Below are 13,433 nucleotides of genomic sequence, written 5' to 3'. Positions count from 1 at the left end.
GATGTGCACATCAATTGCCCCACTTTGGCAAGGAAACATGCATTAAAAAAAAAAAAAAAAAAGGACCAAAAAATAAAAATTCAAAACCATTCTACATTTTAAGAAATGTTAAAAATAATTAAAAGTATAGATGGCAAATACCACTTTTTCATATTTATCTTTAATAATTATTAAGCTTTAAACAAGACACATCTATAGAGCTCATTTAAGATGATGTTCTAAAATTATTAGAGTAATCTGAGCAAGGAAAACACACTACGAAACAACATGACTTGAATGAAATGGCTGTTTTGTTTAATACAATTGAAGTCCCAAATGAAAAAGTGTAAATGTGTACAAGTTTAGACAATTTTACATACAAGAACAATAATTCTCATATAATATTTACATATCCTTAAAAACAGTCACTCTATATATTAAACAAAAGTACATATATTTGGCTTTTTTATAACTCTAAAAAATAAACAGCATTTTTTTTCTGACTAATCAAACATTAAAAGGAATGCAACATCTATCACAAAAAAAGACTTAAGTTTACAACTAAGTTACTGACTTGTCTAACAACTTAAAATTAAAAATCACTACTCATTGGCTTGTTTTCTGCAGATCCCTGTCTATTATCTGTATTGTGAAGGGAAAAGTTTTCTTTTCGTGAAGGGTGAAGTTTTCGTGGCAGTTGATTTGATAAACAATGCCAATGGGGTGAAATTAAAAATATTCTGGCCACTTGTATTTAAATATTGCTGCATCTGTGTAGAGAAAAAAAAAAAAAAGAAATTGTATGAACACTAATTCAATGCTCCTCGACACTCTCGTACGATACACTCACGTCGCTTTTCTGGGTAAAGTCTACAGGTGTCAACAGGCTTTTTACTCTGAATGCTGCGATATTAACTGTACCCTGCTGCTGCCCATTGAACTCCTGCAGAATAATAAAACAGGATCAAAGTAAAAGAGCAGGCAAGAGGCAGGTAGGTTGAGGCGATCTTAGGTCTCTCCCTGTCACAGCCTTACTACCTGACCAGCCCATTTCCCAACTAGAAACACAAAAGCACTCCAGAAACAATTGCATGTGACATGTATATGGGAAAAAAAAAAATTGAAAAACAATTCAACAAGAAGCGTAGTTTCAGCTCAATGTAGATAGTCAACATCCCATATGTTCAAAAAATTGTATACCAGCACTGAAAAAGTACCAAAAATCAATGTTTAACACAGCACAGCATCAGTAGTTCATACCAGAAGTAAAGAGTAGTTCTGAACGATCTTGCCCTTGGCTCTTCATTCCTCTGCTCTCTGATGTGCTGTACTGGCACTGTAGAATTGAAGCCTGCATTCCTGCAGAACCAGACTTTTTTTTTTTTGCGATGTGGAACTAAAATTTAAAAGTAGTGAGCAGATGTGGGTAAGTCAGCTTTATTCCTGCTTCTTGAAAGTTAATATTACGATTTCCCTTTCATCTTATAAACAACAAAACTTCAGTGTAAAGTCGTATACAACCAGAAAAGATAGTGTATGTCTGTTATGTTACACAATGCATTCACATAGCGCTAGAGCATGTGAACGATTCAGTTTTAATAGTTGGGAATGCTGTCACTCCACCACTTCCCTTCCTTTGTATCTATACTGACTTACATTTGTGTGTTCAGGTTTAGTGACATGGTCGGCTGTGCAGAGACCGGCTCGCAACTTGCAGGTGTGTTTGTGAATTGCACATGTTTAAGTGCTTATCAGTATGCATGCCTAAGCGGCATCTATCTATAAGGGTAGCAAAATTTTGTTTTAAAAGGCTGCAAGGATACAGTTCAAACTTGACACATGCCTTCATTAACAATTGGATCTTTATTAATTTTTCTAATCAAACACTGCCATCATCTTACTTTTTATTCAATTACTCAGTAAACCAGTTAAGATACTTGCAGGGGCCTTAAAAGATTAAGCAAAAGTTTAAAAAGAGTACTGACAACATCAGAATGAGAAATTAAGACTGCTACATGAATTGTAATCTGGGAGTCCTCATTGGTTTAAAAGGAAAAAAAAAAAAAATATCCTTCTTTGGAACTTTTAGAAATATATTAATAAAAACATCACCAAGTAGTCCGTCATTTCTGCCAATGACCCATCTTCCTTTAAAGCAGTTCTGAGCTCTCCATAGCAAATACAAAGTTCAAGTACCACGGCCTGCTTTCCTGATAGAACATTCAGCTACCCGATAGCTATACATCTTATTAAAGACATGGCTATTACTATTTTACTTATTTGCAAAGGAGTACTTCCACTTTTTTTGGCACCTTTAATTCTTTTACATTGGTGTCCAACTGGAACATGGCTTGGCCAAGCAGTCACTCGAATCAAACTGCCAGATGTGCCAAACGCAGACCCATGTAACACTTACAATAAACATGCGTATGTCACACATGGATTGGGCAAAATCTGGAGGTCTGCCGTTTATTTACAAAGTAACGATCAAGGTAAAATGGACAATTTAGGATTACATAAATATCTGCCAGACTGCTGTTTCAAGTTTTAAAAAGAGGACATTGTCTGGTTAAAAAGATAACATTTGTGTGATTCCCCTTTAATCCAAAAACGCTATGCAGTCAAATCAAGTGCTTTTTAAAGGGGAAGCTGGAATGTGGTTGCAAGTAGAATGGAACCCTAGGTGGGTGAAATAGAAAGCAGGTGGGAGTTGAAAGACCAGAGATGGAACTTTATCAGGACTGGCTGTGAGGCACAGTGTAGACCAAGAGTCGAACAATCCCTTTAAACCACCTCCTCCCCTTTGATGGGCTTTAGACTGTGAGACAGTGAGGCACATGATTATGCAGCACAATAGGGGAAATGCAAGTTTGTGTGCCACTCCAGGTAAGTGCGCAATTGTGTGTCAGGTGGGGTTATCCATTATTTGCTTTAGTCCAAAAGCTGGTATCGATAACAAGGTCAGAATTTTAGTACTAATCTAACACTAGTCTTGATAGTGCTATCATCACTTGATTACTACATTCCACAACTAAACTAGGTTCTGAAATGTGATCTAAACCTTCAACTAAGAAAAAACAACAACAGTCTGGCTAAACAAAGTGAACACAAAAGAATATCTTTGAAGTTTTTACAAACTTGCTGGTATAGGTGGGTCAGCATTTTCCTGCTTTATATCTTACCAAAATGACCACTATCAGTTTCTACATGTAAACAATGAATACCCTGGGCTATCCAGGGTATAATACGGAGTCCCACATGGCACAGTGTGTGGTCTTTTTCTGTTCTCTTTGTATTTTGTATCCCTTTGCCATATAATCTGCAAACAAGACATTAGCTTTCACTGTCATGTGGATGACATTCAGATCTATATATTAGTTAAACCACACAGTCTTAATTCTCCAAAAAAGATGCTTGCCTGATGGACATTTGACATTGGATGCTTTGTGATTTTTTTCCTTTAAATTATGACAAAACAGATGTGTTGTCCTACAGCTATTAAAAAGGCTATTTGAAATAACAGAAAAACTTAGACATTTGTTTTTATTCCATGGCGTTGAAATACTTACAAGATTTGTTACTCTTTTAAATGTTCAAATCGAGGCTAAAAACATTTAGTCAAGCCTATAAGTAAATATTTAAGATCCACAGTCCAGTTTGTCTTTTGCTTTTTCTTTTTAAAGTCGCTATTATATGTATGCATTTGTGTGAAGTAAAACAAAACTTATTTTGTTTACCAATTAACTGGTACTGACAGAAGAATATTTGTTTTTCACTACCTTCCTCGTCATTGACATGTTATAACTTATTCTTTGGATTTAAAGCTTGGAAATCTAAAGCTGCTTTATGACAATACTAATTGTAAAGTGTGCTATGTAAATAATCCGACTGATTGACAAAAAGTCAAAACTGTCAAGTCAGGAAAGTAAACTGAACATTAAGAAAACAAATTAAGATAGGTGGATTGATGAGGCTACATTGGATCAGGTGTATGTTTACATGTTTGTGTATTCACCCTGCAATGGACTCGTGCTCTTTCCAGATATTGGTCTTGACCTTTCACCTTATGCTTGCTGGGCCAGGCCCCAGATTCCACAAGTGGGTATAAAAGATGGAGGGATTGATTTACTAATGTATACAAGGTGAACGACATGCTGTGTGACAATTTCTGTTGAGTTTCATATCACTGATCAGATATATCCTGACGGTCTACGTGGCTTCAATGCCCACAGGCAGTAAAACAGATTCACGCCAAGATGCACTCTCCACCATGCATTTGAACCAAGAAACGTTTTTCATTTTGATATGAAGCACTTCACTTTCTCCAAACTTAAACTTAGTAAAAGCATTTTCACCTAATTTTTCATCTAAAGACTACACAATGTTGTCCCATATAAAACTACAATTTTTCTTATGGACTCAAGAGATTGCAAGAGATACCTACAGATTATTAGCGGTCATCCTAATTTTTCTTTGTCACCTCCACAAGCACTACATGGCACATTCTAGAGCGAGTATTAATGATAAGATTTATCTTTAATGGTCCTTTGTGTTAGAGGCCTAAGTCTACATAGTCCTTCTGTAGCCTATTTCAGCTTTATGAATTTCAACAATTCTAACAAAAATGCAGGGAACCTCAGAAAAGCACCCAAGTCTTAGCGGATTAATAGGAATACCCAACTTCAATGACCTTCTTTTCAAAACGTAGGAGTATTTTTCAAACACAACCTCAAATATTTAAAGGAGTTCTTAACCTGTCATGTGATGATGACAAGTGCCTCCAAGACAACACTGGCTTTTCAACTGGATAACACTCTAAAGTTAGGAATTCTTTATACATTTGATATTATGAATTACAATTAACATTGTTTATTAAACATACAGTATATATACATACCTAAATAAAAATGGACTCACAACTGCATTGGCTTCATATACTGTATATCTCATGTCTCAACTACACTTGGTCAAAATCAAGTATACACATTGTGCTGCATTGTTTATACACTTTCATTACACAAACTAGTTTAGTATATTTGTCTCAGCACAGGTAAGTAATGGTTTTTGCACTTCTCTCTAGTACAATCCAAACTTTAATTTACACTTTTGTATCCCCCTCAAAAGGTCAAGAATATTTTAATGAAACAGAGTGGGATTTATATGAAATGTGGGCATTCACCATGATAAAACTGAAAAAATAGGTCAATGCTTTTTATGCCCAAACATTCAACAACCACAAAATGAGGCCCACCGTACTCGAAGAGAATTTCATAAAGGTAACCCAGAAAAATCAGGAGGCTTTGCTGGAGACAATGAAGCACAAGAAAGCTCAATTACAGCTATAAGACACTGGGCCCAAGTCGAGTTTAATATCCATTCAAAAATCAACTTCTTGAAGCCTCTGACAAAACAGATTATCTGAAAGGGTAGAAATCCCCACCAATCACTGCATCTTTTAAAAATCTGAAGCCTTTCTGTAAAACCAAGAACAAGATTACTGAAACTTCTGCTTAACAGCATAATCAGAATTTAAAATTTAAATATGTCACCCAACATTATAAATTTCCCCTTGGGGATTAATAAAGTATCTATCAACACTTATCATTAAGAACCTCAAGGAAGTGACTCTGGGTGTGGACTTCATTTGGGGGAAAAGTAATGATGTGACTCAATGAGATCAGACCTGCACACCGTACTACCCCCAACAGGCACAAGAGAAGGCCAAACAGATGCCAGTAATCCATTACTTTTTAAATGTCCATGCTCTGGCATCACAAATTATTTTTCGAAGACAAAAATTATCCACTGGTCCCAATCATTCAAACAGTAAACACCTTCTAATATTTATCTCTGAACCACAGGCTTGGTGGAATATTTGTAATAGAAGTTGGAGCTGCTCATTAAGTATTGGCTTAAACCATTTGAATGTATGCTGGCTGCCACATGGAATAGTCGTCAGTTATGTTGTGGAAATTAGTATAGAGATGGGCATGTCTGCTCAATAAAAGAAAAATCAACTGTGTGAAAATCTGAAAACCAAAGTTTCATTAGGCCAATGGTTTCAAAGGGACTGTTCAAAAAGCAAAAAAAAAAAAAAAACAAAAAACAACATTAGGTTTTCCTGCTTTGGAAAATGATTTTCTTTTTGCAGAGGGTTTGTTAGTGAAGATCCGAGATTAGATTCAAGGTGGTATTTTGAGGCAACTGGAATCACTCAAACGTTTAATAATAAAAAAAAAAAAACACTTGTTCACAACAAATGAAATATGTTCAGTGCTTTTAAAATTCTTTTACCCTTTAGTATGGACTTTACACCTGATGTAGACCTGTTCAATGACCCTCTGTGTACAGCAAAGCTTTATTAAATCAATGATTTTTCAATCAAAGCCCTGATGAATACTGGTGCTTACCTAGAGATGAACAAAACACAGTAGTGTAATGGTTATTTGAATCTCATGCCCAGAATGTTTTATGTGCATTTTCTTTTCCCATCCCTAAAGAACCAATGGTTAGATTAGCTAGTAATTCCAAACTGGAAAACAAGTGAATGTAGGTATGTGCACAAGTAGGCCATGAGATGGGATCAGCATCCTATCTAGGACTTTAAATTTATCACTTTAAGCCTGACTGGAGGTTAACTGCTTAATTATCTCTATAATCAAAAACACACAAACACTGAAGTAGCATGGAGGGATTCTATTTTAAGTTCCCGAAGAGTTTTCTGCTACTAACAATCATTCACACTTTTATTAATTGTAATCTGGAGTACTATAAAACTCTATTCAGAGAAAATAAAGGATTACCAACTTGAACACCAAAGCAGGTCACTTTTGGATACACTCCAGGCTACAGTTTACATTTTTAATCAATATAATTTGATATTTTATTTTTAACTTTCAATTCTACTCTGTTGCAGTTACTATCCATATATCTATACTGTATATTAAATATATGATCTAAGGCTTCACCTATTGTCTACTCTATCCTATAAATAAAAGGGACTGGCTGTAGTAACGTGCTTCTGAAGTCTTGTTTAAATCATTACAAAGTGCTATTTTGTTTTTAATATTTTACAAATATATCTTCTGAAATAGTTGCTTTATATTGTGTTAGATTATAGTTACAAAATTATTTAAAAAAATTTGTGATATGTATTTTTAACAATGTAATACCTTAAATTTGGTTGTGCAATCTTCCACCTCTGCTCTTATCCTCGTGTTGAAGATCCAAATTTAAAGTGACAGCCAGGGTGCATTCAACATACTCTTTTCATACTTTAACAGGCAATATGGTATTTGTGTACTCTGAAAACAATTAGGACCCTTATCTTTTAATAAATAAAGCAGTTCTCCTTTGGACTTTCTTTGGTGTAGTTAAGTTGCTCTTACAAAATGCAGTTATCCAGCTGTGACATTAGTACTGTACTGGGATAAAGTATAAAAAAAATATACACAAAGAATACACATTCAGAGAAATAATTTTTCAATAATATTTATAATTTTAAAACTAAACAATGAACATACAGAAGAATAAGCAGACAGCAATTAAAAGAAAAAAAGATTAAGATTTCTGGAAACCCTGAATTTATTGGTTTTGTGCTGCTAACTAGACAAATTGCAGAAATTGATGCCAAGCTCTTTCTGAGAAGAAATTTTCGGTGGAAAGAAGCTTCAGTATTTACATATCTGCCACGACTAAACAATAGAAATGTTAAATATTACAGAAATCATAAATACTAATTTAATAAATTTTTTGCTATGGCTTTTTACCTTTAGATTAACATTTTAAACAGTTTAACAATTAGTCTGCAAATAAGTGTTTGCTACGTTTTTCTGACAATTACAGAATTCCAGATAGCCACGCCTATTTGATCCAATAAAAGAAAAACCCTGAACAGTCGGAGGGTAAACTCATCTACACAAGTTTGATTTACTGTGCTAAATACATACAACTGCAAAGGAGCACATGCACACCATCCCACGTGTAGCTATGGTGGTGGGAAATGGCAAAGATTCACACTATATCGCCGTGCAGCGATCAAGTCAATGTTATAATCGTGAAAGAATCAAATATTTTGCATTATTATTATCAAGCATGACCACAATTGACAAATAAAATGAAAAAAATATTTCTGCTAAATTTTAAGTGGTTCCTGTTTTGGTCTGAGGAAGAAAGAAAGCGTTTAAAATAAATAAAAACAATTATCCACACAAATACAAAACAACGGGTTAGTGTGGGAAAGCTGCAGGGCAGAAACAAGAACGTTTACGTGCGCAGCGCTGTTATTTATAAAGTTTAGTCTATATTATCACTCATGTTTACAATGACTTAAAATATAAAACTAAAAAAGGACTTGCACAAACACAACATGAATTCTTTTTTACTGCTACGCTTGTACCAAACAAGGCACTACTTGTACTAAAGCAATCAATCGGAGAAATGCCCTCCAGGAAACGTGCATTGAGTTGGCACAGTGGATGCCCTTTGCTTGCCATTTGTCTTTGTCCTCTTTATTCATCTCGATTCGATAGTGTTGATTATCTAACATCAGAGGAAACCAAGCCACCCCGCAGACACTGTGCTGTAATCGTTTAAAATAGCGCCAACCGCGGAAACTAGCCTATCACCATTTCAGGAGGTTTACAACCAAATACCATGTGCGTGAGGATGCTACCTTTAATTTAGCATCGGAAACATTTGCACGCGCTACTGATTGCAACGGATTTCACGCCGTTCCGATTCCGAATACCTGACACATATTGAACGTGAACTACCTTTGTTTTTGTCTGGCGGCACGCTGGCTTCAATCCCGCCCCGCCCCTGCCATTTGTGCACGTTCCCTCCTCTTTACGGGCGTTCTTGCACGCATGCACCTCGATCTCTTATGATCATTCAAATAGTACTTCCCCGGCGTATCCGTTTTGCGCTTGCAACTATTCATATAAACACCACGCACATTTTACCGACTTGCATGCTATGCAAACTGGGAGCTACCAAGCACGCGTGCACCCCGTAGCTCAGTCACTCCAGGTTCTCAGCACCAGTCGCGCAGCTCAAACGCCTGTCAAAAACGAACCGAACCGAGACAAAACATCCTGCTACCGAAGTGGACCACAGACGCGTGAAGAAGCACCTTTTTGGAACCGGGAGTTCACGACCCCTCCCCCCTATCACATTCTCCTCCTCTCTCCACCCTGCTGCTCATCGGCAGAACACGGGCAATGTTCTATCTCGCCTAATGAAAACATCAACCTCCGCGCATTCTCACTCTTCACCTCACATCCTCTATTTGTTATTACCTGACAGAAGCGGTTGCAGTACTCGTTGGACGAAAATTCCGACAGTCCCTGCCGCCGAAGCTCGCTCTCCAGCTCGTTAAGGGTCAGGTGGAAGTTGTCCAGAGAAAACGACGTCTCCGTTTTGATTATACAGGGCCGTTCTTTCTTGTTCTGCTCTTTTTCTCCCTCCCCGTCCGCCATCTTCACTATCCGCTACGGCGCGTACGCACTCACGTCATGTGACCCGCTTGCATCCTCTCACGAGAACATATCGCCGCAGCGTGAGCGTGGATATGACGTCATTAAGGTTAAAGGCGCCGCGAGCACATGGGAGTAAAATCAAAATAAATAAATATATAAATAAATAAACCACGACAGATTTAGCACTGATTTAGTGAATCCAAAAGACGACCTTTTTAGGAGCCTTTAACATCAAATTCCTTTGTAAGGAATTTCTCATAGTTGTGTGTGGAATCCTTAATGACAGCACTTTTACGGCTTTTGCTATTATAACAGAGAAATTTCGAATATATGCAAATTGTAATATCCGAATCATGCATATAAATATTATGTCATAATAATACGTAAATACATGGCTGCTAGAATTCGAAAGGGGAATTGTATACTACAGGGATAAGATTATCATGGAAAATAATTTTAGGCTATTTACTTTTAATGCTTTTTTATCAACTTATTGACGGTTAATTCGAAAGTCATTAAATCCACGATACGGTGGCTGTGTTGCGCAGTAGTTAGCGCATCAGCTTTATTGATCCATGTTCCTGTGATGGAATACTAGTTCAGGTTACTGCCTATGAAGTGTTTTCCAGTTCTTTGTGACCCTAAAAATGATTTAAGTGGTTTTGGGAATTTCATATATTAATACATTTTGATAAAAGGCAAGATACCAGTGGAAACCGTGCAGCCACTATCTCATACAATGACTGAGAAATGGAAGAAGAAATTTTGCATATTAAAAAACAGTTTTTGCATTTATTGTTTTTGTTGCCTGCAACAGAGAAAAGATGTTGACCATAATATGCTTTTCTAGTTATCCTCCTTCAAATAGATGTGTCCTTTTGCCTGTTTTGTTCTTTTCTTTTGATATGCCAATTTCAATGTGGTTTTTCTTTAAAACTGTGCCCCTTTGGTCACAATTTCAGAGTTTTCATTGTTGCGCACAACACTGATATTTGCTGTGTATTTAAGGAAGACGCTAACTAAAGACCTCTTCCATGCAGTTTTACATCTGGGCCATCCTCTTGTTTTTCTATCCTGCTTATATCCAGTTTGTTGTGTTCTCTCAAGGTACTAATAGACACCTTTGTATGAAATCTTTAGTATCTTAGCATTCGATCACACGTATTAACCATCATTCTGAAAGCCAACAATAGATTGACATGTTTCTTGAGAAATCTGTTCTTTTTGGCCATTTTTAAACCCAGCACTGATTAGGAATGCAGGCATCTTGCAGCCCAAGTGAGCAAAGAAACAGGTATCAGTGGTGCTAAAGCCATTACAAAGGTTTCTCTAATAACTAATTAGAATTGTAAATGTGCAATAAAGGATAAGAGGGTGGCACGGTGGCGCAGTGGTTGCACTGCTGCCTCGCAGTTAGGAGACCTGGGTTCGCTTCCCAGGTCCTCCCTGCGTGGAGTTTGCATATTCTCTCTGTGTCTGCGTGGGTTTCGTCCGGGCGCTCCGGTTTCCTCCCACAGTCCAAAGACATGCAGGTTAGGTGGATTGGAGATTTTAAATTGGCCTAGTGTGTGGTGGGTGTGTTTGTGTATGTCCTGTGGTGGGTTGGCACTTTTCCTGGGATTGGTTCCTGCCTTGTGCCCTGTGTTGGCTGGGATTGGCTCCAGCAGACCCCCGTGACCCTGTGTTTGGATTCAGCGGGTTGGAAAATGGATGGATGGAATAAAGGATAAGCTAAGGGAGTTGACCAAAAGGACACTAAAGGAATGGCTGCTGAAAACAGGGCTTTGTAGTCATGTGTGAATAACAAATTAAAAATCAGTAGTTTTAAGCAGGTATAAAAATTAACAACACTGTTAATGTCTAGGTTGTGTTTTTAAATCAGTTAAAGATACCTTGAAAAAAAAAGTATCAATTTCTATCAAAAACATGAATATTTTTTGTGTGTCCAGACATTTGACTGTACTATATGTACCGGTATATATAAAGTCCAAACACAGAATCAAAATTTAAAGTGATATTGACGAAAATGTAATTCAAAAAATTATTTTTACTAAAGTTTTACTGTAAAAGTGTAAGTTTAAAAAGTATTTGCATGTTAATTTCAAAGCCAAACAGAACAAAATCATAATACGTAACAAATAACTCTAAGGCAACATGAAACTTAATTTCTTTATTTTTAAATTATTACATTTTACTATTTTTAACATGGTTAATTACTTGCTATAATGTAAAATAGTTAGTTCTAATATGCATATGTAACAATTCCCATGAAAATAAAAATCTGTTTAAATTGTACATCCGCATCCCCATACACGAGTGGCAGAAACGCAAAGAGGCTAGCGCGTGGCACAGGCCCGGTGGTTGGCAAGCGAAGTGAGCAGGGGGCAAAGCCCCCTAGTATATATACTAAATGGCTAAAAGTATGTGGACATCCCTCCAAATGGCTGAGCTTACAGTAAGGTGGGTCGTGCTGAAGAGCTCAGAGACTTTACAGTAAAGGTAGCACTGAAACAGGCTGTCATCTTTGCCACATGTCAGTATGTGAAATATCTGCTCTGTAAGCTCTGTAAGTGCTATTATTGTGAAGTGGAAGGATCTTGGAGCAACAATAGCTTGGCCACAAAGTTTTAGACATAGCAGAGCACGCAAATCCTGAAGTTCATAATGCATAAAAATAATAATCATTAATTAATTACATTTATATATTGCTTCTCTCGCTACACAAAGCACTTTACATAGACAGAGGAGAATCACTTCAACCATCACCAACACATAGCATTCGCCTGGATGATGCAACAGCAGCTATTACTGGGCCAGTACACTCAACACAAGTTAGCTATTAGATGATGAAGGAGTTAGAGAGAATGGGATAGCCAGTTAGAAACAGGGGACAATTAGGCTGCCTGATTGGACGAGGCCATGATGAGCAGTTTAGCTAGCACATAAGGATAAACCCTGCTTTTTTCAAAAGAAACCCAAAAGATGGTCACAGAGTGTCAGGACCTTGGTTTACAACCCTGTCCTTGTCACTGCATGGGGATATTGGGATCCACACACACAGACCACAGTGTAAGCGCCCCCTGCTGGCCTCACCAACACCTCTTCCAGCAGTAACTCAGTCTTTTCCTAGATGGTCTCCCATCCAAGTACTGAGTGAGCCCAACCTTACCTTCAGGTGGATGACATGTTCTGAAGTGCAGGTGGTATGGCTCACCTCTCCTCTACAGAGTTCCAAACTGCCTCTGGAAGCAACATCAGCCCAACTGTACATCGGGAGCATCGCAAAATGGGTTTCCATGGCCATGTAACTGCACCGAAGCCTAAGATCAGTATACGCAATGCCAAGCGTTGGCTGGAGTGGTGTAAAGCACACTGCCATTGGACTCTGTAGCAGTGAACACGTGTTCTCTAGAGTGATGAATTCCACTTCATTGTCTGGCAGTTTGATGAATGAATCAGGGTGTGTCAGATGACAGGAGCATGAACTTTTTGGACTGCATAGGTTTTTCTGTAAAGTTTATTTGAAGTGATATAATGGTTTGGAAGATGTCTGTCAGGGTTCGGGCTGGGCTCCTCGGATCCAGTGAATTGTATTGTTAATTTTACCTCATACAAAGTCATTTTAGACAATTGTGTGACTCCAACTTTGAGGCACCAATTTTACAAAGGCCTTTTTCTCTTCCACCATAACAGTGCACAAAGCCAGGACCATAAAGACATGGAGGAACATAAGCAGCCTGCACAGAATCCTGACCTCAACCCCAATGTACACCTTTGGGATGAACTGGAATGCCAATTGTATGCCAGGTCATCTTTCTCACCCTCAGTACCTGACCTCACAAATGCTTTTTTGGCTAAATGAGCACAAATTCCCTCAGGCACTCCGTATGGAAAGCATTCCTAGAAGAGTAGAACCTGTTATAGCCTCAAAGGTGGGTGGGGAAGGTTGAGTTGGTCTACTCCATAGGAATTCCC

General features: G+C 37.6%; 1 protein-coding gene across 1 annotated transcript in view; it reads right to left on the bottom strand.

The window, feature by feature from the left end:
* rlf (RLF zinc finger) overlaps positions 1-9,477 on the bottom strand; it is a 44,176-nt gene extending 34,699 nt beyond the window's left edge. Inside the window, exon 1 of the mRNA XM_039739252.1 lies at positions 9,279-9,477. Coding sequence (XP_039595186.1) covers positions 9,279-9,458 — 180 coding nt within the window. The 5' untranslated portion in view covers positions 9,459-9,477. The remainder of the gene's footprint in view (positions 1-9,278) is intronic.
* Between the last annotated feature and the right edge of the window lie 3,956 nt (positions 9,478-13,433).

This window comes from Polypterus senegalus, chromosome 17 (assembly GCF_016835505.1).
Source record: "Polypterus senegalus isolate Bchr_013 chromosome 17, ASM1683550v1, whole genome shotgun sequence".
NCBI classification, from domain to species: domain Eukaryota; kingdom Metazoa; phylum Chordata; class Cladistia; order Polypteriformes; family Polypteridae; genus Polypterus; species Polypterus senegalus.
The sequence above is the reverse complement of the archived record's forward strand: the minus strand, read 5'-3'. Positions and strand labels throughout refer to the sequence as shown.